The sequence below is a fragment of the Haliotis rufescens genome, unplaced genomic scaffold (genome assembly GCF_023055435.1).
Source record: "Haliotis rufescens isolate VD_foot unplaced genomic scaffold, xgHalRufe1.0.p SCAF_2, whole genome shotgun sequence".
Lineage (NCBI taxonomy): Eukaryota > Metazoa > Mollusca > Gastropoda > Lepetellida > Haliotidae > Haliotis > Haliotis rufescens.
In genome coordinates, this window is record NW_025963890.1 from 77,655,721 (window position 1) to 77,683,185 (window position 27,465).

The window sequence follows — 27,465 nt, forward strand, 5'->3', positions numbered from 1 at the left end:
CAGTTAACCTCAATCCCCCCCAACACTCACAGTTTATGAAATAAATTTCACCAATATACAACCAACAAGTGATTGAAGTCAATAAATAATTATATTTATTGAATTAATAGTAATTAGATGTATATAACAATGAACAATAATTATTACACTAGAATAAATTACAACTTGGCCAAACTTAAAGAAATAAACATATCCGAAATCGGAGCGTCATACAATCTACGTCTACTCTCATGCACAACAAATCTTCAACTGAATACAACTGTCACTGTTGATGAGTGACGTCATCAACGAATTCATTCGAAACAAGATACAATAAATATAGCAAAGCACAAAGCAATAAAAGCCTAATTGAACTAAGTCTACAAACGAATAATTACATCAAATATTTAGATGATAAGAAATTGAGTTGAAGCTACTGAATAAGCTAAATACGAGATACGAAACTAAAAGTCTACTCAGACTGTTACATAAAATGGCAGCTTGCTACAAACCGGGAAATGGAACACAGCTAAGAAGATACATTCTACAGAAAACTGACCGGTAAATAAAGGTAAGAACTGCGCGATAAATGAGGTAAATACATAAGGAAAATGTACTTATCAATCAACTGAAATGTTACTGAACTGTTAAATAATAATGACGAATTCATACACAGAACGAAATTGAAGGCCATACCCAAAGATAAATATTTACAATGACATGCACAATAGTTATGAAATATATTTACACCTGACGATATAATACAATTACATATTAAATATGAAAGCTATGTTCGTGTAACTGACAACAGCTTCAGTAGCAGAGCCATTAGTGATGTCATTTGATTGTGACGTCATGGTAACCGACGACGTCTCAATGGTCTGCAAAGCATTGTGATGCAATTTCATTGCAGCTATATCTACGCTGTCAACGATTACGATATACCTAAAGCTTAAGTTAAACTCCCAGCCAAATTACCTTATTTGGACTTTGCCACTCGGAACAGAAATTACGATTCATATGTGTAAGAGATCAGCAAGAAGGAGAGCACAATTGGTCCCCATCATGTATTAAGTCAATAAAATAATGAAATACTAACTCGTCCTTACGTAGGGCATATCAGCTGCACATATTGACATAACTATACTCTTACAACTATGCATTGTCTCTATTTAATGGTATATCTCCTTTTTCAGACAGTGTTAAATATCAATGTCATCCATCCTACCTATTCTGTACATTACATTCAACTGAGTGACATTCATTGAGGTGCAACATGGATCAAGATATAAAATGAGCTCATTTCTCACATTTGACAAAACAAATGACTAAACACTTTTTTTTAACATGGCTGTTACAAAAGCTTGCTTCTTTGCATATGCTCTTTTAAGATGTGTACATATGTTCGGATTCTAGGGGTTTTCTCTATTGCAGGTGTATTTATCAATGGTGATAATATTTGTGGCATATGAACCGAGAGATATTGGAACTCGTCCTCAACAGACGACAGGGTGCATAACATACAGGCTCCATCTCCTCTTAGTGTCCGGTCCTAATGGGTTAATTTTGGCCATATGTGCATAACTTTAAAAGAGGCAAATGTGACATTAAGAATATAAATCAATACAACGTTATTGTAGGTTTTTTTATGCATTAAGATAATCCGCTACTGTCACCATCGTTAACTTTGTCAGAGGAGTCATTTGATAGCTGAATTTTTTTTGGGTCACCTCCATCAGGCCTTACTTCAATCACGTCTTGTATGACCGACAACAGGTCTAATTTCGAGATTGGCAATAAACTTGCATTGGAAGCTTATGTACAGTCACATGTCTACGTGCACACTTCGAGTTTATGCGTTTTCATATACTTTATTCTGGATGACGTCATAGTGTTTGTTGTCAGCTCTCGTTTCCGTGTCCAGTCCAGCATAGTCTTTGTCTTGAGTGTTGCGTCCATCAGTGCGTGGCAGTTCGGATGTAGATGTGTAGTTGTCTGCTAGTGTCATGCTGGAGTCAGCTGTCTCTTTTCCCTTTCCACCCTTCACAGGGCAACGACTCCATAAGAACCTGCAGGAAAAAAATGGTTGATGTGCATGAAGAAATAAGATATTATATATATATATAATAAAATAATAAAGTCCACGTTAGTCCATCATCTTCTTTATATCAGTATGAAACTGATATAAAGAAGATGATGGACTAACGTGGACTTTATTATTTTATTATATATTACATTTACACCGAGTGAACATTTACCTCATTTTTGTATATATATATAAACATATAAATATATAAACAGGTTCAGAAGCACGCCACCTGTCAGCAACAGTGTTAGGACGACACCCACAACCAATCCAATGACAACACCAATGATGTGACTGAATGGAGGATCTGTCCTGGCCACAGAGTTCTCATTCACCAACCGTGCAACTTCAAAGTTCAATATATACAATATGTGTACGTACTGTAAAACATACATATATATATATTTCATATTTTACACCAGCTACCCTCCCTCTATTAATTTGAAAAATGGGAATGTTTATTTTCGTGCATGAAATCTTCAAGCAACCGTGGTATGCTTATATTTGAACGTTATACTTACCAAATGTGTAGATGTCTAGGGTTTTACGTGATGGGTATGAAATGATGGTTTAGGCTCCGATTTCTTAAAGTTAGATCAGGATCAAGATGAAGATGAGAATAAGATAAGAGACAATTAAGATTTAGGTTATCCGAGATTATTAACATTATTAGGGCATATAGATATAAGTACTTATTTTAAAGTTTTAAAGAGATTTCTGGTGATATAATTGGCCCGTTCAATTGTCAACATTCTTCTAAATGTGACGTTTACAAAGCATAAACTTAAACCTTTCGCTTTTTGACCTGAACCACTATTCATTATCTATTTATTTGAAATATGGGAATTTTCATTTGTCAACGAACTTCTACATGTGACGTGTACCAAGTATAAACTTCACCTTTGAAGTTTATACACTTTTTTACCTTAACTACTATTCATGAGGAATCTCGAGTTGAACATTTCTCTGTCGTCTTCCTTGCTTACCACGATCTTTAGAATCCGCAATATTGGTCAATAAATTAACATTTCTAACACATGTATGCGTGTGTCCCTCTTCAAACATGACTACTTAGACGTTCACTTAAATTCAAAATTCATCCCGAACACAATATACTCTGAGGTTGGAAATTCTGTTGGAACTCTCATTTTAGGCAATGGAAAATTACTGTATGGCCTCTGAAAGTTCGGTATATAGTCAATTTCGACATTTGTAATACATTACTAAATAATCATATATTTAGTGTATATTTTTAAATCAATTTTTTTAATATATACCCGACTGACTCCGTGGTCTAGTGGTAGAGCGTCCGCCTGGAGAGCGGAAGGTCCGGGGTTCGATCCCCGACCGCGTCATACCAAAAGACGTTAAAAGATGGTACTTGTTGTTACCCTGTCTGGCGCTCGGCATTAAGGGGCTAAAACAAGGACTGGTCGGCTCGGAGTCAGTATACTGTGTCTGAGTGGGGCATTCATGTTTAACTGCGGCATGGTATCTCAGTGAGCTAGCACTATAAATCGGCATCAGTCCGGACTAGTACAAGCAGCCACACAAACACACACATGTACATGCACGTCGCTATATGAGTGCAATAATCTTGGACGCGACGTTAAACCCCATTTCACCTCACATAATATTTACTCGGAGAATTTAATTTAAAAAAATAACATTGTAGTGATCGCTGGTAATGTTTTTTTTTAAACAAATCAGCAATGGTCATTGTGAAACGTCGCCGCTAACATTACATGTGGAATGTTTTGGAAAATATGCAAACAAGAACGCCAAAGTGAACTTTCTGCCCTTTTGGATAGTGTTTACAAAATCACGTCTGTTTTGAGATGCCTCTTGTATCACGTATATTTCAAGCTCACCTGTGAAAGCTACAACCCGAAATAACGAAAGACTCCTCGTAAAATCTCTCATACTGATGTCAATGGACACGCCATTTTGTAAACGTAGATGTCATACATCAACATTGTTGTTCACAATTGGTGATTTCTTTGAGGTGAAAGTCGGGTGACAATATTATGTTATTTCAGATATAAAATTAATAAAAAGTACGCTCGTTAATCAACAATGAACTGTGTCGTTTATTTAAGGAATTGGAACTTACTTTGTTTTCTGTAAGTGTGAGAATATACCCTCAATTGGTTTATCGCATTCCAATGTAACCGGTAACGTAAATCGACCAAAATTGTGTGTCACAGGTAAATTGCCATCTCTTACTCGGCATTTACACAAATGTTTAACAAGCAATGTTATATCGATATGATTTGCTTTTGACACAACTTAAATGAAAGAAAAAAAAGTTAAGTCATCTTGAAATGACAAGATCTGTTCCCGCAGAGTAAATGCAGTTAAGGGGAATTACACGATTATTGTCAGAAATAATTCTTTACAGTATATCTTCTTATTGATGTCTGTAACATGTGTTACACACGGACGCTAATAAATAATCATTACTTCAGACGGAATACATTATGCTGACGATGATCCCCCTTTGATAACTGATACGAGCGTCGTTAGTGGTCAAGACCATTCTACGGATACTGCTCACAACCGAATCACCTCCTTTTTCCTTAGGCCTGTCGTAAGCCTATCATCGCAGAAAGCAATGTTGGCAATTTCCCTTTGGAACCTAAGAACCTGCGAACCATTAAACGTTTTCTCAGGAAGTGGTGTTGCCTTTGATCACGAAAACAAATCATCTTCGAAATTGTTTGTATGTGTTTATCGGATTTATCAATGTATCTAGTTTCAGAACAGGATGGACACAAACGGTTTATATATGTATACTCATAAATTACAAATTTATTCATTCTTTATCAATATTGAAAGTAAAATACCTATGCCACTAAAACAACGAAAACATAAAGTTTCTGTTTGAGCCACTGTGGTCGAAGTTTGTCAATAAGTGAGCTATATACGAAGTTAGTCGCAGTTGCAGTTAAATTTCCATTTCGTAATAGTTCAGTAGAGCTGGATTAAGTCATGACGCCTATTGTCCTCTTACCTTTGGCGCAGTCCTCTCCCTCCCATCCAGACTGACACCCATCCTCACACCGGCCTGTATCCCGGGGACAGGAGCCCGACTCTCCAAGGCACTTCCGGGCACGGCAGCTACCTTTACATCCAGCTCCGTATTCATCTCCTTGGACACATGCTAGGAACAGATATACGTTTGTCCAGAGAATGTTAAATTCAATTGCTTTTTGTTTATTATTACGTGTGTATCTGTAAAGGGTAATGTTATATTGACTGATCAGTTTACACTGTGTACATTACAACGTTGTCATAACGTTTTAAAGCAACTTTATACCGTATTGATTGCAATATGAATTGCGTATTTAGGACTTGTTCTGAACTTGAGTCACAACAGTGTGCAAGAAATCCAGCATGACGTTTTGGAGTAGGGTAAAATACATTTCTTTCACTAGAATTCACACATGTATTAAGTGGAGTGTGACACTTTCTTACGTCTATTACCTGAAGTACAGTCTTCTCCCTTCCACCCTGACTGACATCCTGACTCACAGCGACCTGTATCCCGGGGACAGGTGCCGGTCCCTCCCTCACACATGCGGGTAGTGCAGTTATCAAGACATCCAGCGCCGTATTTCAAACCTTGGATACAGGCTGTAGACGGAAAACAATTAGGAAAACAACCAAACCATTTGTTCATGACACTCAGCCCACAATGTACCACATACTTCTACTATAACCAGGATGTCATTTGTGAGCTGACACAAATTCACAACGTAATCTACAAATAAATTCAGATTTCTGTAACAATTCTATCCAAATTATCACAACACAGTTACGTGTCATTTACCCTTGGTACAATATTCGCGTTGCCACCCCAACTGACATCCTAACTCGCACTGACCTGTATTGCATGCGTCCAAGATGTGTAGTCATGCGTATCCTGAGTGGCAATAATATATTCTTCAAAAAAAGAAACGCAAAGCCTGATTTGAGGCTGGTAGGAAAATACTGTCACTGTTTGATTAACGTAGATGCCAGGCAATCAAAAACCCTGCACTTTAAGACAGTTCATAGTGCTGTTGCACGTGCAGTACGTGCAGCCCCATGGCCCTTTTGTTAATGCACTTGGTACGGGTTTTTTTCCGACTCGTACGTGTTTCCGGACTAATGGTTTGCATGTCCATTTTGTGATCATTTTGATCCGGAAAATTTGTCACTGACACTATCAAACATTAAACCTCTTCATTTTGCACTTCTTGGTCTGCTACTTTTGCTTGTCTTGCCAAAAATATCCGTTTTGCGTTCCTTTCTTTGAAGAGTATATCATCAATAATAAATGGAGAGGACATTAACCTTCTGTACAATCAATATGCTTCGAGACATGCGACTAGTGTTTTACGAAAGATATGACAGTATAGTTTTTAAGTTATCTTTTACGAACGGCTCAATATGTATCCTATACAATTGTTTAATCAAGAAGCATTGTTTTCATGGAAGTGAACTACTGTCTTTACCAGCCAAATTTGTGTTGGTTGGATGGTTCGTTTGTTGTTTAACGCCGCACTCAGCAATATCCAGCTATATGACGGCGGTCTGTAAATAATCGAGTCTGGACCAGACAATCCAGTGATTGATAGCATGAGCATTGATCCACGCATTTGGGATCGATGACATGCATCAACCAAGTCAGCGAGCCTGACCACCCGATCCCTTTAGTCGTCTTTTTACGACAAGCATAGTCACCTTTTACGGCAAGCATGGGTTGCTGAAGACCTATTGTACCCCGGAGCCAAATTTGTGTAAATAAATATGTACACATGCATTAAATGGAATATGGAAAGTTTCTTACCTTGAGTGCAGTCTTCCCCCTTCCACCCTGACTGACATCCTGATTCACACTGCCCTGTATCACGGGGACAGGTGACATTCCCTCCTTTACACATCCGGGCACTGCAGTTACCCACACATGCTGCTCCATATTCCACACCTTGGACACAGGCTGTAGATGGAAAAAAAGGAATATGTATGCCAGGGTCTTGTGCCTGACCCTCCTTCACACATCCGGGCACTGCAGTTACCCAAACAACCAGCTCCACCCCCCACCCATGTTATACATGCTGCCAATGAAAAGAATACAAGCTGTATACAGAAACGAACTAAGAGCGTATAGACATTAGTTCTTAAAGAAATTCATCATTAACCAGTGTGCCAAGTCAAAGATGGGTAAAATGTACAGTTATTTTATTTATTAGACTTATGTTATGATTCTATGCACATCATGAACTTCAATATAACACTTGTCGATGCCGTTTACCAGTAGTACAGTCTTCTCCTTTCCACCCTGGCTGACATCCTGACTCACATCGGCCTGTGTCCCGGTGACAGTTGATATTCCCTCCCTTACACATCCGGGCACTGCAGTTTCCAACACAACCAGCGTCATATTCCACTCCTTGGACACAGGCTGTAGACGGGAAAAAGAATATATTTGTCCAAGATGTGAACTCAAGCAAATTATAAGAGGCAATAATATGATAAATAGTGAATGATGGGCAAACTGACCTTCTGTACAATCAATATGTTTCCATCCGGGTATGCAGCCATTTTCACAATGCCCGGTCACGTGATTACAGGAAGAGTTTCCACTACAACTCCTAGAGGAACACAGGTTGACACAGCCTTCTCCGTAGGAATTTACACATTCTGGAATAAGGACATGGGATGCATAAGTAAAGTGACGTGTGAATAATGGCGTTACGTTCCCTGTTATAATTTATGTACATACATTATCTCGTTACGACCAACTGTCATGAACAAAATGAAGAACTGAACACCCACACTATCGACTCGATCCGTGCCTCGACTGACAGTGGCAGTCACCGACTTGCTACAGCAATCTATCAATTTTCTTTACCACATAGACGACACATCGGTATAATCACGTTTGAATGATCGGCCAATGGAGAAATGACACCTAATCGCCAGAGGTTCCCCCGTCGGAAACGTACACGTACCCCATCACTTTGATTGTGTCTGTCATTATGTATTACTTGCAGAGGTACATGTAGAAATAGATAGAAATTGTCTTAATTGTTAAAAAGTAAGACCCAGAACAATCGTTCTTAAACATAGTGTATATATTATTGTAAGAAACAACACTCATACCTTTTTTGTTAATTGGTATAGTTTAAACTATGTTTCAGAGGAATATTTTCGTGTAAATATTCTGTCTGCAATACTCTTACTCTGTGTACAGTCAGTTCCATTCCATCCTGCCTTACAGCCCTCAACACACTTCCCCGTAACGTGAGCACAGCTAGAGTCGTCGCCCTTGCAGTGTCTGTCTGAGCATCGCCCATTACAGTTTGTTCCGTAGCCGCCAAATACACACACTGAAAAAATAACGTTTATTTTACACTTGCTATTCATTCACTTTTCGTTCATTGTAAAGAAACCTTAACCACAGAACATTGATATCAACTGTAATGATACACAATTTAACAATAGAAGTCCTGTAACTATACAAACCCGTGTCACACTTGTCTGGTTGCCAGCCTGGTAGACAGTCTCCACTCGGACAGACGCCGCTCACGTAGTTACACACCTCGCCGTCACAGTGGCAGTAGTTGTCACAGTCAGCACCGAAGGTACCAGGGCCACACACTTATAATGCAATACACCAAAACAATCAAGTAGCATTTCCAGTGTAGGCAATTAACGAACTGAGAGATTGAGGACGAATGCGAAAAAGATACACAATGTGTACCAAGATTTTGCCAGTAAAATGATGCTATAATTCCTACAATATCCAAGAAAAACATTGTAGTAAATATAATACAACATCGCAGTGAAGTCCACGTATGATTATACGGACAAAACACATTTTAAAAATGTACATCATGTTTACAGCACGAAGAATGCAATATCCACAACCAATGTGTCAGTTATTTCCGCGACAACAAGTATGCGATATTAGAAATAACACATGAGAAATTCATATTCACACCAAACGATTAATTTTTTTTTAATATCAGATCACGTATTTATTTGTTTGTATATATTCAAGAACAGGAAATACCATAAATGACCCAACCTTCAACCTTCACTTCACAAAAATCCAGGACGGGTACGTTGACATTGTTTTTCTCGTTGTTTACAGTTGTGGTGTACAGGACCAGAAAGCGTCCTTCACCAGAACACGTGACGTTCAAAACATCAGGTATGTCCGTCCCGTTTCTGTTTCCTGTCATGGTGTAGCAGTTGACTCCATCAGTTGGGGAGGCGTCAGTATCAGCGATGTATATCTGGATACCGTTCCGACGAAATATGTCTGTTACGTATGAAAAGTGTAATGGCAATCGATGAAATCTAGTATTTCGTACGGGCGCTAGTCAGTGATGAATTACAACATGAATTACAGCATTATCCACCAACGTTTCAGCAGTGTGTCGGTTGCAAATGTAGTCCCACATGTCTGTGTCATAAAGCAGATGATTACAATGGACATTCTTAAGAGGAAAACCATTTACCCCGTATGCATACTCCAGACTATCATATTTCAGTGAAATATTTTTTCCTGCATTATCTATTTAACTACAAGTCCTTATTCGACTCGACCTATTTCATTTTATCTTATCTGGAACAGTTAGCAAGAAAATGAATCCCAATAATTTTGAAACCTGACGGTATTTGACATCTATCAGTTTGGAGAACAGATTAATGACGTTAAACTTAAGGCCACGACGAGCATGATCTGTGACATGGATGCGTACGTACGTGTGCAATATAAACTGATTTACGCACCTATTCCGTATTTGGCTATCATGTAAAACCGAACGTTTTCCAATGTGGATATGTTGGTACTAGGACCATGGGTCGAAGATTTATCATATATTATCCTGCCAGGACAATGTTGTATCCGTGGACATTGATTCATGATGTTTTGACACTATGACAATGATTCCTAGCAGGACATTCATTCAGGTTTTGTTGCTGCTAGCATCATGATTCGCAGATGAACGATGTCTAAAGTTATGTCCTAGCCCAACTATAATCTATAGAGCTGTTACATTCAGGTTCAATTCGTGCATTAAGATCATTTATGTATATTGTTATTCACGAAAGCCTTCTTCTGTCCCAACACCTATGACAGAGAATGGTCTTCCCAGTCGCAGTAAGACACACACAATGAGAAATAAAACAGCATTTTTAGATACTGTAAATATGTTATTAACTTAGTATTTTACACAAAGTGAAGTGATAGTAGAAAGTGTCACCATCTGATTACTAACACCCTCCTATATCCTAAAGCACAACAATATGCATGGCATGGCATGGAACTAACCACGTCGCAACAGACAACAACATTCATTACTTTGAACAACAGGATATGTGGCCAAATTCAAAATCATTTTCGATTATTTATGCGGCTATTTTGATGTATGCAGAGTGTGTAAGTGAGATCAGAGTTGGTCGAAATAGTTCAAGTCAGTGAGTATTGTTTTATGCCGCTTTTAGCAATATTCCAGCAATATTACGGTGGGAGACACAAGGATGTGAACCTATGTGGGGAATCGAACCTGGGCCTTCTGCGTGACGAGGGAACGCTTTAACGTCTGGGCTACCCCATCACTCCTCGAAATGGTGATTATGTAATGACACACAATTGCATTAACACTGTTCAACATGACCTCAGAGTAAATTGGAAATATCATTTATCGACCCAACTGGGTCTCTGTCTTTCAGTAGGACATAGTATTTTGACTCATATGCTCCAGTATTTACATAACAGTGAGGTTTTGTAGTACAGTAAGTACTCTATGGCTCCGTTTAATCCAACAGTTCATTCAATGACCGTGCCAGTGTCACATAGGAGAGACAAGTGATGTTTGTTTAATGCTGCGTCCACATTAATATCACTTTATTATTATATTTTACTTGATATAATATACAATCATATTAATAAGAGAGACGTGATGATGCTTTTTCCCCAACTTAAAGTTAGTTCTTAAATATGGTTGATCCATGATATATTTGTCATCCATTTTGCTATTTTCTGCATCCCAAGTTGCCATTTCGATGTTAGTACATGCTAATATGCAGGTCGCCAATAAAAGAAACAGTCAATGATCTGCTGCTCTGATATGTATTCAGTTGTCATTATGTCAGCAGAGCCGCTGTTATCGTGGTCCATAAATGTGACGAGCCGACAATACTCTCTGCCTGTGTCGACTGCACCATGCTGTGCTGCCAGTAGAACATGTTTAATGAACATCTGGCGTAATACTCACAATTAGTTCTGAAGTATATGACGACGTCACGCACCAGTGTTTCCTTTCCGAGATCCACTCTCCACCAGGCAGATGTTATACTGGCATCATCATACACTGAATGAAAACATCTGTGTTCATCACCGCCTCTTGTGTCCCCATTGACGGCGTTCGATGATGGGAAAAAGACACTACTTGATGATGTTGTCTTGTTTAGGGCTATATTTTCTGTGACATACAACAGAGTGATTCCTAAATAACATAAACATCATGTTATGGTAATGTAAAAAGGAGCGAATAAAGCAGACACCATAAGAGCGATGACCATATGTACTAGTATATGGATAATACATAGCAACGAGGAACATGTCAAAATATGACAGGACCAGTTTTCAGGTCAGTTTATATTTTATATACATATTTCTGTTGGATATGAAAAGGTTTTGTCGCTTTATCTATATCAACATTCCGGTCAGCGTTCATACATGTATACTCTGTACGAATGTATCCTAAGATGCAGTTCATGCACGTTGCTACCAAATGTAAATTGTTGTAACTGCATTGATTGAAACAATCCACATTCTCATGCTTACCATTCTGACAAGTCGGACCGGACCATCCCTCTGAACAATGTGCAGGTTGACAACCGGAAGTAGGGTTACAATTGACCAGGGGACAGTGACACTGGTAGCTGCATCTGTAGCCGTATTTACCTGGCGTACAGTCACCTGTAACAGAAATGATGCATAAATTATATGCATCAAGTACAGACCGTTACACTCCACATGAGAGCACATTCGGCATATTGGCAGTTTCATAGCCTCCACAGTATGTGTATGGATGTTCATGATCAACACAGTGTTCGTAGTTGTACATATATTATATGTGTTCAAAGATGTAAAGTTGTGCAGATAGTATATGTGTTTACAGATATAAAGTGGTATAGTTTTAAGTACAGTACATGTGTTCACAAATTCACGGCAGTCAGTAATGACTCAGTATGACACCGCCTGAAGGTAAAACCGATGTACAAGGTACACGGAATAAAGAACAGAAGACACGTAGTCAGGCATCAACGCAGATCTTTATATATGAATAGAATTGCTTTACAATTTCGTTTACATATTGTGTTGAGGACAATTCTTCCGTGCATTCCATACAGTATAAGTAACGTCATGTGATCACGAATGTCACTATGCCATATTCACTGGAAAAAGAAAAACAGGTTTGTGAAAACATCTGTCTGACCCATACCCTGGTAGGCTTCCCATGTGTGACTGTTCTCCATGTCTTGTCACGCTGGTGTCACCCTGAACACAGCAATGGGATAGCGATACAGCCATTGCACATTATTCCCTTAACCAACGCTTTTGGGACACCATGCCCCTATAGCCCGTCCGGTAAAGTGACATACTAACAGGCTCATTTAAAGTGTAACTCTGCTTTTGCTCATGAGTATTATGCTTTCCCGAATACACTGTACCTGTTGGGGGGCACGGGTGGCCCAGTCGTCTGAGACGCCGCGATTCGCTGTGCAGAGTTGCGTCCCCTGGACACGCCAGAAACCTATGATTGTGGGTTCGAATCCCGGTTCACTCCAATTATGTTTCTAGGTTTGTCAGCACCATACCCATGCCCGTGGGTTTCACCAAAGTGGTAAACGTCTGAGACCTGCATCACTTCGGGCTTTCCTCCCACATCAAGCTGACACGCCGTGATGTAACTGGAATACTGTTAAAAGCGGCGTTAAACCCAACTCACTCACTCACTCACTCACCGTACCTATTGTATCACGGCTGACATCCTCACACTAACAAGTCTGGTGATTCTGCCATGGTAGGGTTAATGTCGGGTGGTGCGACACGACTCGTTTTGTGTAAAACTGGTCATACTACTTTCTAAATTAACCTGTAGAAGGGAGATAGATTACTGTTCACCACACAGTGATTACGTTAGGAACACAGTGAACTGATACGTTTTAAACTATATAAATGACACAACTTGACTGTCATAACGTACATAGATATACGTACACCTATACGTAATAAAATGACTTACCAGCTACGACACTGAGGCAGGCAAACAAGAACACAACACCGACACACGCCGCCATCGTCACATATTGCAGCACAGACCAGGAAGATGATTACGGTCCTGTGAATATCTGCTTATTGTGTGAAACCGTGCAGTGAAATTCTTTGGACAAAAGAGACTGTGGCTCGTGTCGGTTTTTATGACAACTTGCTCCACACATGACGAAACACAGACTCTACAGCCGTTTGGACACATGCTATAATGAATAATACGATAAGTTTCATCACTTGTTGTAGAGTAGACATATGTTGTTTAAGCTTGTCTATATAGACGAGTTTCTCCACCAGGTAAAAAAAGCAGACCGTGCATGACGACGCAGGGAGATATGTGTTTGTTGGGAGCTCCGTGCTTATCGTAAAGCCAATAAATGTACATCATAAGTGTGATCTGAGTAACTGCGTGCCATAGGCGTCGTAAACAGTTGCTAGTGATATCAACCAGTGGTTTGCTTGATCCAAATACACCATTTGGAAGCCTTCTTGATATAGCTTGAAGGTTACAATGGTGGAAAACACTATTTACACATTTTATTTGAATTTGACCGATTTTATAAATAACATAGTTAAAGTGAATATTTCCGACACATTGGAAATTGGTGAAACTGAAATATGACAATATAATTTACATACGGCATATTCCTCAAACAAAGAGGGAGTTCTCACACATGAATCACCCTTTCCGTTGACACTATTGATTTAAGGTACTATAGAGCTTACAATCATGACAACGTATTCATATACGGACAGTTTTAGGTCTATTCAATGAACGTAAAGTCGAACCCTGCTATTTCGAACGTTTATGTGTTCGGTTGTGTCGAACTCGCAGTACGACCTCGGCAAACATTTATCACTAATTTAACCCGAATGTGTCAAAATGGATGTGTCGAATTCCAAATAATCTCAATCTCAATTTGTAGTTCCAAGAGTTAAAGATGAGTTAAAAGTAACCCTGATCAGTTGATAATCCAGATGTATGTGTGAAGAATGTTTTTGTCTTCATTACATGTTTTTACGAAGTGGTTTGTTTGTTTACTGATGGCTAGATCAGACGTGAATATGATCGAGTCGGGTATGTCGAGCCTGGGTTAAATCGAACTATGTATTTGGTTTTCTTGCTGACGATTGAGGCCACTCTCCTATCAAATAGTTAAGTCAATAGAAATCTTGTCTTGTCTTTTGCATCTTTATCGACAAGAAAATGCTGAAAAGTGTGGAGTAGTTATGAGTTAGATTTTAAAACATCTTATAATGCGCACGTGTGTTTTCACTGTCATGGAACAGGTCATTGACTGAGAAACTATCACGTGAAGCTACATGTAGCAAAATCATTCACAGAACAGTTGGAATGAACAAACGTACCGTATGACGATATTTGTACATTGGAAAAACACTTTTCTTCAACTTACTCACGTGTGAGATAATGCATGTTTTAGGATAGGCCTGCGTAGACATTCCAAAGAGAAGAGTTTCAAATACTTGTCTGCATGTGTTTGAATCCCAGTCCATGGGCGTGTCGACCTGCACATGCAGTTGCTCACTGTGACTGCTGTTGGTAAACTGTTGGCGACTACCTCCTGGGTTGAAGGTAATGCACCTGAATTGTAGCAGATAATTGTTTTCACGTCGTGTACATAGAGATGATATTTTAGGGTTATTTTCAAATATTCTGTCTGCCATGAAGCGTGGTTGAAACAGATGTTTCGTGAGTGGCGTAGACTGAGATAAGCAGTCCTCGAACCGCTTAAATATTCTACAAATCAAAATGATTCTGCTTAATTTTCCTTCTCAAAGTAAGAACTCAATCTGAAAACTGAATGTGACCAAATCACTTCCTTACGTTTAAACGAAAAAACCGAGGTCATCACCAATCGGGTGTGGTTATAATCTCCATGGAGGAAATATGCATGTAGAAATATACAGATATTGCTCTTTTTTTACTGTATCTCAGTAAGATGTCAGTCAGTCAGTCAGTCATTATGTCAGTTGAATGTGGGATTAAAGCACAGGAGAACGGGTATGGTGCTGACAAACCGAGGATCATGCTAAAGGACCATCTAGGATTCGACAGAACACTCAGTGTGGGTTTCGAGAATTGAGGACGTCAAATCATTCTTCAACTTCATCATTTATTCTAATTCTTAGTTTCATATTCTTACAGTTTCTTGTTCTAGTTGAAGGGTGCCGTTGCCACGAAATACTAAGGTAGCGCTGTCGGCTTGATTGACTGCAAAATAATGCAGAAACGTCTATGAATATACTAATATTTAGACGCAAATATGAAAATAAACGGTCACATTAATAATGTCTTACTTCTCGGTTACTGAAGTTTTGTATTTAATTGCATAATTACCGTTTTATAACCTCCACGGCCTCCCGCTCACAGCACAGTCTCTTGCTCATAGCGATACCAACAACAACATAAAAGTTACTTCCCTTTACAACTTAAATGATGACCGCTTAAATATAAAATTAATCCAAACAATTGATCAGAATCCAACCTTCCGACCCCCTTATTGTGGAGTACGAATGAAACAATTATACTGTTTAACATGACTGATCTTTTGCACATAAGTAAGATTCTTGGAATACATTTGCATGTGTCTTTAATGTCATTATCAAAGGCATCTTTCATATGCCACGTTCTAGCTGTTAACTGAGTCACTGTTCACTTCCAGAAGTACACAGAGTTTGCTTATGGGACGCAGCACAGTTGATGTGGGTGTTTTGATCCTCACGATGCGAACAAATCCTTTTCTGTCGGCATACACTTCGACTACTCGCCCAAGGCTCCATGAATTTCGAGGCAAATTGTCCATGACCAAGACAATATCATTTACACTAATGTTCTTTCGGACACGAGTCCATTTTACTCTTTCCTGTAACATGGTGAGATATTCCTTTGACCATCGCTTCCAGAATGAATCAGACAGATACTGTATCCGCCTCCATTGTCTTTTGGCGTAACAGTCGTCTGCTCTAAATAGTCCTGGAGGTAGTGCTCCACCACTTCGAAGCATTAGTAGATCATTGGGTGTCAATGGTGTCAGGTCCTTGACATCATTTGTCACAGTGGTAATCGGTCGACTGTTAACGATAACCTCGACCTCGCAGAAGAGAGTATGAAGACCATCGTCATCTAAATGTATGACTTGACTGTGCAGAAGAGAGTACAAGATCCTCCTTATGGTACGTATCATGCGCTCCCATACCCCACCGTGATGAGAGGCGGATGGAGGATTGAACTCCCACGAAATGTTCCTCTGGAGGAAAGTCTGATGCAGTTGTTCGATATTCCATAAGTGTATGTCTTCTCTCATTTCCCTCTCACAGCCTACTAGATTCGTTCCATTATCAGTCCAAACTTTCTTGGGATGTCCTCTTCTTGCAAAGAATCGTCTGAAAGCATTGACACAAGAGCTTGTATTGAGGGAAGCGGCCAGCTCAAGGTGGAAATCCTAAAGGACAAGTGTCGTTCATACTTAACATCTCAGTGGCAGCAGCTGTTGACTTGGAAATAGTAATACTTTCACTAAGATCACGTGAAACGAAAAAAGGACATGATTCCCTCACAGAAGCAGTTCAAGTGATTGTGTATTGCATTAATCGTAATGGGTGGAAATTACAGATCCTACACTTAATGGCCAATATCATGCGGCATATTATCAGTAAAGATATGTAAGTACGCCTGAGCAATGCACCTAAGCACAAGTCTGTTGTCGCAATGGCTGCAATGCATGACAGTGTCTCGAATAATCGAATAATCAACAGATTTGTCTAATTCAGATTTCCCTCTCTTCCGAAAGTTGAAGAAAGAGCTCTCTGGCAAGCATTATGCAAATTTGGATTTCTGCGGTTAGGGACTTTTCACCCCTCCAGGCATCTTCCCGAGGCAAGTGTGTTAACTGACAATAAAAGTCCAGTTTCCACCCTTGCCGAACTAGGCTGGAATTCCTGGGCTCGATTTTAGCGCCACCAGTGGCTATTACAAGTTATGTCCTTTCTTTGCCTCTCCTATACTATTGACCAATCAGATTCAACCTCTCGTATCACTTGCATTTGCTCCAAACAAAACGGTGGCGCCCAGTCAAAACGATATGATCGATAATCAAGATCTATATTGTGATAAAACGAGCCTTCAATCGCGACGTGCATGAAATCACGTGAGCACCTTGATTAAAAACATGAAAAGTTTTAGAAAATATCTGTTGACAACGAGTTAGCGGTGTACATGCTTTGCAAATCCTGCAGTCGACCGAAATCTACATGACACTTTACGAACCGGATTTTGATTTCGGTGCTTGATTTTGATTGGACTATGCATCAACTCGTTAGTCCAACCAAAATGTAACTCCATAATACCAGCCTAGTTCGGCAAATGTGGAAACTGGACTTTTATAGTCAGTTAACTCGCTTGCTTCGGAAAGATGCCCTCCAGGAGCAAGCTTGCTTCATCAGCATTGTTTTGCAAATAACAACTCCATCTATGCAGCACATGCTACTTAGGCTCAGAACGTTTCTGCCACCCTCGCATGTCCCACATGCCTTACGATGTGTTGTGAAATAAGAGAAGAGACCATGAAATATAAATGTCAGTGCCAAGTATTAAAACAAAGATAAATGTTGACGACAAACATCCTATGCAATGTGAGGCTATTTCTGGCGTCCTCTGTCATGATATTGCTGGAATATTGATACAGGTCTCAACACATCTTCGTTACTCTCTCATACGACCTAATTCGAGGCAACTGCACATTGAACATTGTGTTATGGATAATTGAAACAACACCATTTTTATTGTATGTGTTTCACGCCACTCTCCACTAACATATGTATATGTCATGATGAACTGATACTGCAACATGTTCTTCTGTATTTGGGGTTATCGAGCTTAACATGAAGTTTGATGTACCAGATATATGTGAAATGCTTCTCCTACAAAGAAAGTTAATCAGCTGCAAAGTATGGTTCTGCCATACACAACCAAAAAATTTGATGATATCTGCAAGGAATAACTGCATGTTAAATGTATTCAACCAGAATATACATATAACATGATGCTAGCAGGATGTTGTTGAACATAGCCTCAGTTGTAGTTGGATAAATGCTCATGGTGAGGTGAGTTGAAATTGGTGTGTGTGTGTGCGTGTGTGTGTGTGTGTGTGTGTGTGTGTGGCTGCTTGTACTAGTCCAGACTCATGCCGATTTATAGTGCTAGCTCACTAAGATAGCATGCCACAGTTTTACAGGAATACCCCTATCAGACAGAGTATACTGACTCCGAGCAAACCAGTCTTTGGTTTAGCCCCTCAGTGCCGAGCGCAAGATAGGGTAACAACAAGTACCATTTATTAACGTATTTTGTGATGACACGGCCGGGGATCAAACCCGGACCTTCCGCTCTCCGTGCGGACGCCCTACCACTAGACCACGGAGGTGGTCGCTCTTTGGCTCTGATAGTAACTGTTGTGTACCAGAGCTGAACAGTCAATTCGGTGGTGCCTCAGTGATGATGTAGGTTGGTGTCATCTACAGCTGCAGAACAGACCTCATCTGTCTTGAAAGTCGACTCACGGGTCACGTTTTTATTATTGTGTTGGTCGTAAATTTAAATTCCTGCAGGATGAGGTCTGCTACACAAAGCTTGTGGCAACCGAGGTTTTGAGAAATGAGTACCGCCATGACTAGATCTGACTACCAAACACATTGAACATCATTTGGATGAGCATAGACGTCGTGTTAACCCCCGTCATGTAATGTGCCGCTATCTGGACCAACTCCAGATCTCTTCAAGGGACTGGTTTCGGATCCTGACTACAACCATCACGACCATCATTCACAGACCCCAATACAATGTCCAAGTCTACACAGCTCAACCGCATTAACACTGTTCCAGCGTATCTTTGATGTTAATCCAAAGAATTTTCTTCCAGTCTGACTATGACCATGATCACATGGCTGTTTAAAATCTGATGCTTTGTTATGATGTGATAATGATAATTAGACTGAAATGACTGGGTACTGATATTAGTGGAGTCATCACACAAGTGGTTTATTACTTCATCAAACACAACGGTACCACAACAATGACAAACAGAAGTCATGTCTGCACGCGTGATACCTAACGCAACTGTAGCGGATTTGGGACGGACAGCTAAAGATTCCCTCTCGTATATAAATCAAAGCAGCAATATACTCATGTAGATGTTCATACATGTGTTATCATATCATCTGCAGGTCATATCAAATCTGATGTGTGTCATTATGGTAGCATGTTCAAGGAAACAGTGACATGTTCCATGGTTATCGTAAGATGCACTTAATTGGGTCGGGTGGTCTCTTAATCAGTTGGGTAATCTCTCTGATGTATGCAATAGTTGTTACTGTTAATCCTCAACCTACTATATATATTCTATACCATACTTGCTTGACAACGGTATAAAGAACTATACCGAAATGTCGCCTTTACAGTAAATAAGTTGTTATCCATAACATTGTCTCTGCTTTGACATCCATAATAGCCGTATCAACTCCTTGACGTTGATGATTGGCTGAATCAACGTTGATGAAAGTGTGGGGAAAATACTTTCTAGAAAACGTGTTTCTACTTTGTGCATTATACATTGGTGTTATGACATCTGACAGAAACAGACATGTTCAGGCCACTGATTCCTTGATATGTCACCTGACAATGTCTCTTTGTGTATTCCACATCATGATCATCTTCAGATCCACACTTTCACTAACTCGTCTCAAGTTGTTCTTCTGAAGCAGGGATGGGGTCGGTAGAATGGTCAACAGTGCGCAGATCAGGGCAAGATAAGTTAAATGCTGGTGCATATGAAGGGTGTCTCTCTGTTATTGTTATTAGTTATGCAGTTAGGAGAAAACACATAGTGTGAACTTGGAACCGAATGTTACATTTTGTGATTTAAGCCAAATTTTCAAATTTTCTTATTTCTTTTAATGCCGGCATTATAATGTACATACCTACTAATTGAGCATAAGTACGGTCCAATAAATAATAATTTCGGAGGTTATGTACCAACAGTTTCAGGCAGAGAGTGTTACTCTGGTTTGAAACGTCTGACCATCGATTATTTACCCACGGTAGAATTGCCTTTTGGAAATGTATACAGTAATACGGTCAGCAATGGTAAATCCCTAAAAATCGACGTTACTATTAGAGCTCAACAGAAATAGGAGCAGATGATCTTAACCTTTCTTACTTTGGACCGTGATGACACTGTGATACATTATCCTATACACACACGACAAGAAAGCACACAACATGACTAAAGTACATACAACATCTCAGGAATACACATGCACAATCAAAACCCAGTTGACACGGGTTACTTGTGTTTCAGAGAACATGGTAATCTCATCCAGTGACTTATTAAAGTTCATGTCTTCACGGGTGGCTCTCATTGTTCAGATATGTACAGTATGTCACTAACACATGCAAAATAAATCGATCTATAAAACATTCAGAACCAATTTCCTTAACACGAATGAGATATTGAGGTACAGATAGAGCCACGAGTGAAAATGTCAACCTTGTCATGTCACGTTATGGGACAAACAGGCTATTTGACAAGAACTAAACACAAGTAATATGTTTGTGCGTGCATATATTTATTCATGACTTTACACTGATAAACATCGGCAGACTGAGGCAAACTCGAATGAACTATAGATTCTACAGTGGGAAATAACTCAAGTATTTCATCAATAATTGCATAATAAAATTACTTCTACACAAGGAATTTCTTACAATCTCTTAAATGTTATATACTTTTTAGTATGACTCAAGGTTTCGCTTTTGTCATTTATTGACTCTCGTATATTGGGCTCAAGGGTTCGAAGTTCATGATTTATTACCCAGGAATAGCATGTCTAATGGCAGAAATATGCTATTTTACATTCACCAATATTAGTTACTTTGAAATGTTAAAACATATTGATTGTAAACGTTTTAGGAAGCATACTACATCATACTTGGAAAGATCTAAAACCTAAACAGGCATTTACATATTCTAACTCTGTTGCCGTTTAACGAACTTTCACGTTTCGTCTATAGACACATATCAATCTGTAACGTCATCTGCTTGATAGGTCCCATTGTTCATGCCATCTGAGTTAAGTACTTGCATGTTATACTACTCAACGTTTGCTAAAGATCCATTTTGATGACAAATAAAATCCAACAACAAATAAAGATAAAAATATCCAAATGTATGGGTAACAGTATGGTCAGAATGATTGGGTAACCCCTTTACGACCTCAGTTTTATAATGAACGGACAGAAGATTGCAGAATGCAATGTGCACGAGGAGCTTGGAAATCTGTGTTTGGATGTATCGTGACAGAACCGCTGCACAGCATTATCAGAGACCACATAAACATTTTGCTACTGAGGATTGCAACAACGGAACGCACGTATGCACCCTTAGCTTCAGAACTTAAATTCTTATTCATGTGCAAACAGAAACAGATCCGCAAGAAGGGGAGCACAATTAGTGCCAATACTTATGCCTACATTTTGCCTAAATGTCTTACCTTCAAATTTTAGACTGATGTTATAAATGGGAAGTCAAGCCTTTTGCTTACTGTTTTCTCACTAAACTTCAGATGACATTTGCTTTAATTTTTCACCAATTTACCTGAACCTATGTGACGATAGATAAGTAAATTGTATCTGTGGTCACCATGGTTTGTAACAAAAGCCCCATTGATCAAGGAATGATTATTTTCATGTGGGATAATGCTTACAAGATCTAATGCTTTGACCAAATTGATTATCAAGTTCTTTCAAACAATCAGTAGTGATGCTTACATAAAAATCATTATGTTCTTTGAGACTTTGTCAGTGGGAACAGCTACACACTTTTCAATTAGGACAGACATACGTTAGATGACAGCTGGCTAGGTTCGAATGGGTTTATTACACTTGTTTTCTTCTTGTCTAGTTGGTGTTCTCCACCAAATGCCAATATCACTCACTGACATTCAAGGGATTCCTCTTCTCTTTGAGCCCATCTATTCATTCATAATGATGTTATTGTCAACAATAGAGAAGCCCTCTGTGATTATATGACCTGCAGGCTGTTAGCAGAAAACTCAAATTTAGGGTATTAATTCCCTTGTTCAATTTTCAAATCCAAGAGCATGTAGTCTTTGTCTGCTGTAGAGGAGTCTAGTCAAAACGCTTCACAACAAGATCAAGAACACTTCTCTCTTGCTGATATTATGCTTACTTTAACTGTTTATAGACCCACCCATCAGCAAAGGCTTAGCAGAAAACTCAAATTTAGGGTATCAATTCCCTTGTTTGCAATTTTCAAATCCAAGAGCATGTAGTCTGTGTCTGCTGTAGAGGAGTCTAGTCAAAACGCTTCACAACAAGATCAAGAACAATTCTCTCTTGCTGATATTATGCTTACTTTATGATTATAGACCCACCCATCAGCAAAGGCTGCTGGAGTAGTTTACTTTCTGTTGATGTATTAGAGTAAAGTCTTGGTCTTACTTAATGCAGTCCCAAAAGGCTCCTATAAGGAGAGGCAACAAAAACTTTCCAAATGAATCGTATTATTTGGCCTCCATCCTTTCTTGCGACCGCATCTTCAGGATGCAAGGGAGTTAACTGACTATAAAAGTCCAGTTTTCATCCTTGCCAACCTAGGCTTGAATACTGGAATTATATTCTGGCTACACTAACGAGTCTATGCATCGTCCAATAAAGATTGTGTAACAAAATCGTCATCTAGTTTGTAAACTGCCATGCAAATTTCGATCGATTGCAGGATTTGCAAAGCATAGCTTACGTCTTAGGTTCCAAATTGAAATACCAGGTACCATATACTCAAAACCCGATAAATGTAACACCTGAAAATATGGAAACAAATAATGGACCTGTATATTTCCTTATCGTGCAATGTCAATTGTTTTGCCCAAAGAGCATCAAATCTTACAATACTGATTTCGATCCATTTCTACTCACAACCTCCATGGCCCTGATATTTTAATAAATTGTCTTAACTCACTCATGATTGTCGTATTCTGATTGGTTGAGACACATTCTAATATTTCCAATGTGCCATGCTAACATGTAAGGTACATTTCTAAAGTTCCCAGCTGTAATTTTTCGAAGTTTTCAGATTACGTCTGCAACCTACCAACCTCAATTTGATATTTCGATTTAATGATGTAAGACAAATCTATAAACGAATTTTGCGAATGAATTAGATCAAGGAGTAATAACCAAAAAAATGCATTTTGTCGTCTGCTGCTTTGGTGAATGTAAAATGTATTAAATAGATTAATGCTTAACTGTACTCTTACCGATTCAGACTAAAACATGCATGCATTAGACATACCTGCAATATAATTAGGTGTATGGTAAGATACAATCGTGTGTCATGAGACTGGTGGACAAGAATAGCCCACTCGGTACGGTTGATTACGGAAAATATTTCAAGAGTGAAACATTTTCCGGAATACCTCACACCGAGTGTGTTATTCTATGTATTACCGATAATCATATTAAAGACATGTTTTATGACAAAAACATCCGTCGCCGATCAAGAATCAGCTGTTTTGTATTCAATCGCGTCTGAATGAAAACACTGCACATGCACTTCAACCGCATTGCTCAGTTAACACATGATTGCAGTCAACTTTCTGTGGCATTTACACGATCTAGCATTGATAAAAGAAGACAAGTTTAAAAAAACAACAACATTGTTTTGACAATGACACCACGAACTTGTCATCTAGAGAGAATACTTTCATTGAGTTAACGGTTCCTCACTGTCTGCGCTGATTGAGTACGCAATCCAGGTTTTGCCGAAGCAGTTGTTCTTGACGTCCGCATCTGTCTTGTGCTCTAGTAGTGACACGTGTGCGATCGGATCTGTAAAGTCACGTGTTGTCCCGTATGTCTAAATAACGGTTACACAGTCTTAAAATGGTGTTTGGTGCTAATGATTTTTGTTTTGATTCATAAACCTCCCTCAGTTTAGCAATTTACATCGATTTCGGGAGCAGATGCTTGTAATCAATTCGATTGAAGGGAACGCGCTATGCTACCCTTGATCCAATTAAAAGTAGACAGTTCATATTCTGAACGATCTAATTTGCGTGTCGAAATTTAACCAAAAATGCAAAGAATGATTTTATAATGCTTCCTTCACTGTGGCCAATTTCTTCTCATCTTATCTTTCCTGTATAGGTTTGTGAATTCATGTCAAGTTTAGTCCCATTCATTGTTTTGTTTTTAAATTTTCATTGGCAGTTTTGATCTTGGCACACTTGGAACAGTTAATGGCTACCGTCGCTATATGAATATTGGAACTTCAATCTGACCATATGCTGTTTTAAAGACATCAAATGTTTAGAAGTTAAGTTGAACGAATAACGCTCCCTGTCTGATCTCCGTTCACTTTAATGGGGTCATTTACTTTGATAGGTTTCAAATGGTCAGCCATGTGTGTTTACAAACAACGCAGGCGTTCTTTTGTTTTTCGCGTTTATTGTAAACTGAAAAGCTTGTTTATTAAATGCGATGTTGATTATAATGTGAAATCACGTCGTTTATATGAAACTATATTTCTTGACTTAAAAATCGCGAATCAGCACATCATATTTATTAGATGCTCTTTTAAAAGTGACGACTTTTAACATTAACTTCAAAAGGAGCATACTGTTTAATCCTAATTTCGGGATGTCAAGTGGGTTATTTATGATATTATCGTAGAGTATAAATCGTGTCCATGTACCCAAACTCTCTTCCGTGATCTTCTTCTAAGATGATATGCGGAATGTATGTTCCTGTGAAATACGACGTTCATACAATTTGACCCTCACTCTATTAAAGTTCATGCTCAAATGGATTCAAACAATGTGAAAGTAAATTCTTATATTGTTTATATATCTCTAAACTTTGACACTTCTCTTCAGTATGGGTGACTTCTTGTTTTGACTGACAGCAATACAATAATCATTTAAAAGGCAAAAAGAGCGTATGTATGATCAACGTGCTCTGCAGGAACATCAGTTGTAGTTTGTTTACAACTAATGTATTCAAATAATAGCATCAATGGAGGAGTAAGGTCTATTAAGAACTTCCTTAGTACTCCAGTCACAATGACTTCGCGTCGTAAAACATTTACATCAAGTACAAGACGTGAAAAGGGCCGACACGACAAGAGAAGGAAAGTCATTATTGATCATTTGGTCGACCAGTGGAGGGTGATTATAAAGATGTGTCAAACAGATGCTAAGATAAATTAATAGACTGCTGTGAACAGTAACTGTCAGTCTAGACACGGAGCGAGTCGTAATTCGATAGTTTGGATGTGCATTTCTTTGTTTTGTTCAATAGCAGGCAATTTCTTTGACGTTTTTAATGTATGCTAAAGCGCTGAGTTCAATATTAAAGGATCAAAATGATCGGAAACAACGCATGTCTTTATAATCTTGCTGGGAAATTCTTGTCATGCATCCATCTGGTGATACCACCAAATGACATTTTCTGTACTTATTAATTCATTGTAAATTAGCAAAATAATTACAATTTCTAACATGGATATTGGCCTTCCACACGGTACCAATATTTATATCATCGGCGACATCTCTTTTGTTAAGAAATAAATGTTGTTTTGGGGTGTTGTGATGTTTAAAAGTAGTTGGAAATGAGCAAACCTATTTCAAGTCTTTATAATTTGCATTAATTGTTTTATATAAACGGTGAATTTGATGACCAACGAATGCCAATTGTTATATGTTTGTATATACTTAAGAGCAATTAGGGTGTGTGGATGTACACCACAGTTTGTTACATTTGTCTGGTGTAATCTCCCCAAAACATCTAAAAAGACAGAGGTTGAAAGCTGGTCATAAGGCATAAAGTCACGTTTTGCTTTTCTTTCCTCCGTGATTGTAGAAGCGATTTTGAATCACTTTACATTAGAATTAAAGAAGTTTCAAATGCTTAACCGAAATACATTGATTCAAGATTATGGATTTGAATTTTCTAAATTTCGATTTGGTACAGTTTAAATAAACATCCTAAATGCATTGCTGTTTTGACAGATCGATATCATGGATGGAAAGAGGCACTTAAGAGGCTTAATGTGTCTGCAGGATTTCCAGGATAAAGATGAAGGTATCTGAAAATGTTCCCGTGATCATTTCAGAAATTGCCATTGAAATAATAACAAAATGAGTTTTACCTTCATGATAATAGCTTTTCAACTTATTGTATGAGTGATGTATTCTTTTTTAAAACATCTTTAACAAACAATATGAAGTCAGTGTAGGCTGCAGATTATTTATTTAATGCAATTGATGTGTTTTTGAACTCATTCTAATCATCAGGTTTCCTTATGCACGTTCAATGCAGTGCGAAAGTATGGCGCTCAATCGTCTCCACAAGCCTCTATTCTTTCCATAAATTCATGGAAAGTACCTGTGTTGTCAACGTTCATAGCATGACTGTAATCAGGGTCTGATGCAAGTGCACTGATAGTCGCATTTCTGTTGGCTGTCTCGCCTGGTCCCTTCGAATGGACGACGAAAACTTCAGATTTTGCCTGAAGGTAACCAATGTTGGCAGCCACAACCAATTCGTCATCATCTGTACCATAGGCGTCAGTGAAGAATATGACCATGTTGTCAGCGTCTGGTCGGTCACCGTTTCGACTCGTAAAAACGTCGTCGTTAGCAAACTTTATGGCTTCGCCATATGTGTACTAGCACCACCTTCATTGGCTTGTGCGTTCACTGCAGCAACAACAGCAGTTTTGTTGTTGGCGTAGGCATTCAGTTGGAATACCACTCTTGCGTTTACGGAAAATACCATAAAAGCAACATTAATGGTTTCAGAGCTTATATCCAAACGGTTGAGCATGTAATGTTGAAATCGTTTCACGCTACTGTACTGAAGCTTCCCGATTGAGTTAGATACGTCTTCTACAATCAGGATATCGAGTTTCCGCTGGCTGCACCCTGGAAAAGAAAACATTTTTTTGAGTAATTGAGTTTTGAACTG

The 27,465-nt window shown here is 38.8% G+C and overlaps 1 protein-coding gene across 1 annotated transcript; it reads right to left on the reverse strand.

Moving 5' to 3' along the window:
* Nucleotides 1-72: 72 nt before the first annotated feature.
* On the reverse strand, nt 73-13,480 carry LOC124125704 (multiple epidermal growth factor-like domains protein 10). The gene is made up of 12 exons (XM_048400605.1): nt 13,378-13,480; nt 11,913-12,047; nt 11,341-11,547; nt 9,144-9,380; nt 8,579-8,713; nt 8,296-8,442; nt 7,613-7,753; nt 7,365-7,514; nt 6,900-7,049; nt 5,552-5,701; nt 5,079-5,228; nt 73-2,048 (listed from the first exon to the last, which is right to left on the reverse strand). Exons 1-12 carry the CDS (start codon nt 13,430-13,432, stop codon nt 2,023-2,025), a joined length of 1,683 nt encoding a protein of 560 aa, XP_048256562.1. The 5' UTR covers nt 13,433-13,480; the 3' UTR covers nt 73-2,022.
* Nucleotides 13,481-27,465: the final 13,985 nt, after the last annotated feature.